Here is a 6,100-nt window from a genome sequence, read left to right as displayed (position 1 = left end):
TATTTTGTTGAATATATGTTTAAGATACCGTTTCAATGGGAGATACTTCCTCCTTAGATGATAATGGGAGAGAGGGAGAGCGTAGAGAGCGTAGAGTGTTTGTGATGGTGTGTGGATGGTGTGAACAGACTGGAGAGTCAACAAGCGAAAATCGACTACGAAAGACTTTGACTTTTGCTTCTTCGAACTTTCGAAGGCCTTTTTTATGAGGACAATCGCCACTGAAAGAAGCTCCCTCCCTGATCTCGTCGCACTAGCTCTCTCTCTCTCTCGGCCTTGCACCTCTCATCACTTCCGCCACCCAACACCCTCCTTCCATCCCCACACCCTCTTTTCACGATTGCTGCTCCCACTTTCCTCAACTCTTCTTCTTCTTCTTCTTCTTTTTTGGGATAGGTAACAGATTCCATATCCTTAAGTTCTTCCGGCTCCAATCAACCGCTGGTGACTCTATGCAGAAATGCCCACTTCGCAAGATACGCATGCATCACGCTGTGTGTGTTCTTGCGCTTCAAACTAAGTGCAAACAATATGAAAGCTCTATTCATAGATCAAGCCATAGCTTTTGATCACACACACACACTCTCTTATTTTTGTTGATGAAACAGGGGAACAGGCTAAACTTGAAAACTTATTTTTATGTGCTCCTTGCCTCTTGACTTATTCCCTGTCACCTTGTGCAGAATAACTTTTCAGTCTCAAACTGTTCCAGAAAATGGGTCACCTGCATGATGGAACACTTGATCAAGGCGATCGACAAACCAATGAAGTGAAACTGAATCAAGATGACGTTCGTTATTATGCGATGAAGAAAGATGCCACTGACGTGAATGGCAGGGTGAAGGAATTTTCTGTGGAGGAGCTGTTTGCATCGACAGAAGTACCCACATGGTGGCGGCAGATAACGGCCAGGGGGGTGATCCTAAGCATTGCACTTGGACTGTTATTTTCTGTCATCACTATGAAATTAAGCTTAACCACTGGAGTCATACCATCCCTCAACGTCTCGGCAGGGCTGCTTGGATTCTTTTTCATGAAGACATTCACCACTCTTTTGTCCAAAGCAGGAATTGTGCATCAGCCATTTACCAGGCAAGAAAATACCGTCATCCAGACTTGTGTGGTTGCCTGCTATGGTCTCGCGTTTAGTGGTAAGTCTTCTCTTGTATAGCTCCTGTTGAGCCGGTCGTCAGTTTTGATTTCTCATGCTTGTATGGTTCTGCTATTCTTGAGGTTTGCATTTTGGAAGGTTAAGTAAGAGGAAATGCTCCAGTTAGTTACGCACCTGTATCAGACTCATGTGCGAGTCCTCAGTAGTTATGGTCTCACCGATGTTGGTGAAGTGTGGTAGATTGGTTAAGTTACGTGCCTTCCAATATGTCTCAGACATCATGCCCCTCCATTGTTTTCAGGAGGATTTGGAACCTACCTTATTGCAATGGATCAGAAGACATATGATGCAGTTCATACAAGTGGGAGCACTAATGACAATGCTGCAGCTGTCAAAAACCCTCACTTAGGATGGATAATTCCGTACATGTTTGCCGTTGGTTTTCTCGGTCTCTTTCCAGTGGTTCCTCTTCGCAAGGTAGACCATTTGATCTTAAGAATAGTGAACATTGAAAACACTTGGTTTTATTGTCATGCTGATGAGTTTGGTTCTTGTATGTACAGGCTATGATAATCGATTACAAGCTCACATACCCAAGTGGTACTGCAACTGCAGTGCTTATCAACAGTTTCCACACCCCCCATGGAGTAAAGCAAGCCATGTAAAGACCTTATCTTTCAGCAGGGAGTTACGGAAACTGAAATGGGATCTCCTATGTCACAGCCTAAACTAATATGACTCTCCTTGTCTTTGCAGGAAGCAGGTTATCTGCCTGGGAAAATACTTTTCGTTCAGTTTTCTTTTCAGCTTTTTCAAATGGTTTTACGGTGGGATCAATGACAGTTGTGGGTTTGATTGGTTCCCAACCTTGGGGTTGAAGGCTTATGCAAACAAGTAAGAAGTCTTATTTCATGGCTACATTTCTTGGACATACCAAAGTTATATCCAGAATTGCTAAGACCTTATCTGCAAATGTGTACAGGTTTTACTTTGATTTCAGCATGACATATGTGGGAACTGGCATGATTTGTCCTCATTTGATTAATGTGTCGTTGCTACTGGGTGGCATCCTTTCTTGGGGTATAATGTGGCCGCTGATTGAGAAGAAAGCAGGTGACTGGTATCCAGCATCGGCAGTAAAGGGTTCAAATGATCTTCAGGGTCTATATGGCTACAAGGTTCGATGTCTTGTGTATTTCATGAGCTTTTTGTTTAGCAGCATCTTTCAGCAGTAGCTCTTCTCTCATTATATCATTGACAACGATTGAAGTCAGCAAACCAGGATCTTTCGGCAACAGCTGATCTAATGCAGATACTGACCTCTTCCAGTTTTTCATTGCAATTGCTCTTATTTTGGGTGACGGTCTGTACAACTTTGTAAAGATCACCTCTGTCACACTCTGGTCGTTATATCAAAGACGGAATAGCATGCTTCCTGTGAAGAAGAGTGATGGTGAGTTGCCTCTAATGTATGTGCGGTGTTGGCTTTTGTTTGAAACAGCAGTTTTTCTTGAGTTCTCAAAATGAGCGTTTTGACAATGTCGATGTGCTGACACAGCAATGGAGGAGCTTTCACCTGATGAGCAGCGGAGGAATGAGTTGTTTATGAAGGATAGGATGCCATTCAAGGTGGCTGCTGCGTGCTATGTAGGTCTTGCTGCTGTATCCACTGGTGTGATACCAAAAATCTTCCCGCAGATGAAGTGGTACTATGTCTTAATGAGCTATTGTGTGGCCCCAGTCCTCGGGTTTTGCAATGCATACGGTTTTGGGATTACAGATTGGAATCTAGCATCAACTTGTGGGAAGTTGGGCCTATTAATCTTTAGTTCCTGGGCCGGGAAGGAGGGCGGAATTCTTGTCGGGCTTGTGTCCTGTGGGGTGATGATGATTGTGGTGTATTGTTCAGCTGATTTGATGCAGAATTTCAAGACAGGGTACTTAACTCTGTCATCACCCAGGTCAGTGCTTGTGAAGTGTACAATTCATCGCAAATCTACGATATCTGGAGGTTCATACCGTTTCAGCTGTGTAGACTCATGTGTCTATTGCAACACTGATGCAGGTCTATGTTCGTAAGCCAAGTTTTGGGCACTGTGATGGGATGCGTTATTGCACCCTCTGTATTTTGGCTCTTCTGGAAGGCCTTTCCTATTGGTGATCCAAATGGTGAGTACCAGGCTCCATATGCTATAATTTATAGAGAAAGGGCTATAATTGGGGTGCAAGGGTTTGGTGCTCTTCCCAAGCACTGCTTGGATCTCTGCCATGCATTTTTCTGTCTGGCAATTCTCGTCAACTTTCTGAGGGACACAGCTCTGGCAAAATGGGCCAAGTACATTCCAGTTCCCATGGCGATGGCCATACCGTTTTATATCGGTCCCTACTTTGCTATAGACATGTTTGTGGGCACAGTCATTGTGTTTGTATGGCAGAAGCTAAATCTAAAGAAAGCAGAGTTGCTGGTTCCGGCAGTTGCCTCAGGATTGCTTTGCGGTGATGGTATTTGGACCATGGTGTCTGCCGTGCTAGCTTTGGCGAAGAAGCAGGCCCCCATTTGCATGTGGTTCTTACCCAGTAAAGCTGCGAGCATGAGCCTCGGCAATTAAAGGCTTTAAACATTCTTTTCGATAGCACTCAATATCTTTGCACACTGTATAGATAATAAGCTTGTCAGGATGCTGAACTGCTGTCTATTGGCTGGCTATCATATGTATCAAACACCCATCAGCCCAAGTGTAAAATATGTGTACCTATTAAGATTTGCCGGAATGAGTGAAGGGTCAAGGGTTTCAAGCCCCTGACCCATTGCCTTTCCATTGATGTAAATCCTTGTTATGGCTTACTGCTTTCAACTATTCTTTGGGCCGCTTACCAGCTTCTCAAAGCGCCAATTTTTTAAGATAGATTTACACCAATTTTTGAGTTATTGAATCCGCAATACATACAATGACATGCATCTCTCATCTTAAAAGCTAAAATCTATGTCTATGAGACTAAAAATTAGATAGTATTCTATGTAAGAATATACCCGTGGTACAAATGTAAATAATAAATTTACTAAAGTAGGAAAATAAAAGGAAAAGAGAAATGGTTGAAACGCTTTTTCCCTCAATGAGGTATCTCTCTCGAGAGGGAAGATGCATCTCTATGTGGTTAAGATGCCTTGGCACTTGTCTCTTATGGTGGTCAATGATAGCTTTAATCTATTTATGATAAGGATGTTCGGTTCTTCTCCCTGCCAGATGTGGACATCTCACTTGATTATTCAAAGCTCTCACTATTACAATCTACTACACATTTGTAGGAAACACAATGCAAATATTGAAAAATTCAAAATGCAATAAATCTAATGGAAAAAAGATGAGAAACACAAAGGAGATGGCTAAGGATGATATAAATATCATAACTCTCTTTAACAGCTTAAAGACAACCTTTAAGCACATATCCTCCCTTCCTAATTCTCCTAGCTATGGCCATAACTAATTCATTAATAACTTTTACATAGACCAAATTAGTGATGGGTTATATACTTCTTTGTTAATAGTCACCCAGTTATGATCTACTCATATGGATTTCACGATGATTGCTTTGATGATATACCATATGCTTAAAAACTTTTCATCTTCTTCTTCTTTTTTGGGGGGGGGGCATCTTATAGAAGGTCTCTATATAATGTGAGTTCAAAGGATACTTAAAAAACCCCTTTTTAAAAAATTTAGACCACTTTATATAACCCTTTTGTAACGTGTCCGCTCGTCCACTTGTGGACACATCTTAGCAGCCCATCGGGAAGAGAGTCTAGAAAGCGCCACCTGGCACTCGCAAGGAATGTCATAGGTTTTGCGATCTAGGTCTTCCCGAGTCTACCCCGTGCGGAAGTATCCGGCCGTTCCCACTTAGGATTGACCTGAAGTCAAGGTTTTTTTCCTATTAGCAAAGTCTCTAGGAAGTAGCTAGCGTCAAGCTCCAGATGACCCACTTTGAGTAGGAACAACAGAGTCGAAGCGGATTTATGATGCACTTGGTTCATGGAGAATGGAAAATGAGAGGGATGCGAAGCTCGACCTCTCTGCCCATAAGGCATAGTCCCATTCCGCTCCCCTAAAATAGCATAAATCGGGGTTCTAACTCTACTGACTCTAGGGACTTCGTAGTATCGTTTTCATGACTCTTGAGAAAAGTCCCCAGCTAACCGGGACCACCCTTTCATAGGACAGACCCAAGTCACGTCCACTGCACTTTCCTCGGTTTGCTTAGTTATCTAATTGCCTACCACATTATGTTTGACATGCAAAAGCAGCTTCCTTAATTAACCAATTTAAACATAGGTTCCTTCACATAACTTAGGCATCGACACAAAAAACAATGTCAAGCAAGTTCCTTTTTCAAGTATCTGATCTTTATTTATCATAGTCTCGGAATACATCAAGTATCATGCTCGAAGGCTATCCTAGCAATCAACAGGATTGCTGCTCCAAGTTCCGCCCGTAGACTAGTACACGGGCCTCGAGATCCCATCTCAGTCACGTCGGCCTCTTGTGTGGGATCCGGAGGCAAGGAATTTACAACCAGAGCCTCCCCTGGCACCCAAGCGTCCTCCCGCTCCAAGCAACACCCACGGAGAGACCTCTCGTGGCGAGTTCGATCCATATACCCGGCACGGCTAACAACCCCCTTGGATAGGGCCAGGCAAACAGTCGGAGGTAACTGAACCTGCCTCTCCCTCCAGGCTTTTAACCTGAAGCATTAAGTGTTTTGCCTTGAATTAGTTCCTTGAGCAAAGAAGTTCAAACAATGTACCTAAGTGTACAATCACGATCAATTCAGAGGTCGTTTGTATGACCAACTACTAAGGTGTGATTCCTTCTTCCCGAATGCTCTCAACATTCGATCCCGGATCGCTCGCGACTTGGCGAGATTCAAGGGCCTTGGCAAGCTAGGTTGCTTGTTACTCCTTTTCCTTTGGGTTAGGGTTTGTACCCTACC

General features: G+C 43.3%; 1 protein-coding gene across 3 annotated transcripts; it reads left to right on the top strand.

Moving 5' to 3' along the window:
- The first annotated feature begins 225 nt into the window (after positions 1-225).
- LOC148035281 (putative metal-nicotianamine transporter YSL6) lies at positions 226-4,019 on the top strand. 3 transcript variants are annotated; one of them, XM_087680279.1, is made up of 9 exons: positions 226-396; positions 684-1,151; positions 1,413-1,588; positions 1,675-1,772; positions 1,868-2,005; positions 2,094-2,289; positions 2,441-2,564; positions 2,670-3,072; positions 3,177-4,019. In XM_087680279.1, the coding sequence occupies exons 2-9, from the start codon at positions 716-718 to the stop codon at positions 3,718-3,720; spliced, it is 2,115 nt and encodes a 704-aa protein (XP_087536405.1). In that variant the 5' UTR covers positions 226-396; positions 684-715; the 3' UTR covers positions 3,721-4,019. The 3 variants fall into 3 exon arrangements, with proteins under 3 accessions (XP_087536405.1, XP_087536403.1, XP_087536406.1); XM_087680277.1 differs by having other exon boundaries at positions 226-496; XM_087680280.1 differs by having other exon boundaries at positions 226-1,151; positions 2,495-2,564.
- Positions 4,020-6,100: the final 2,081 nt, after the last annotated feature.

This window comes from Lygodium microphyllum, chromosome 6 (assembly GCF_053477565.2).
Source record: "Lygodium microphyllum isolate KBCC chromosome 6, Lygodium_microphyllum_v1.1.10, whole genome shotgun sequence".
Lineage (NCBI taxonomy): Eukaryota > Viridiplantae > Streptophyta > Polypodiopsida > Schizaeales > Lygodiaceae > Lygodium > Lygodium microphyllum.
This window is presented reverse-complemented; position numbering and strand designations above follow the sequence as displayed.

Bases quoted from the DNA above. Each gene is read 5' to 3' on its own strand.
- LOC148035281 (XM_087680279.1), top strand. From the start codon at position 716: ATGGGTCACCTGCATGATGGAACACTTGATCAAGGCGATCGACAAACC. The intron at 1,589-1,674 runs GTAGACCATTTG...TTGTATGTACAG, and splicing joins CAGTGGTTCCTCTTCGCAAG to GCTATGATAATCGATTACAA. The intron at 2,290-2,440 runs GTTCGATGTCTT...GACCTCTTCCAG, and splicing joins AGGGTCTATATGGCTACAAG to TTTTTCATTGCAATTGCTCT.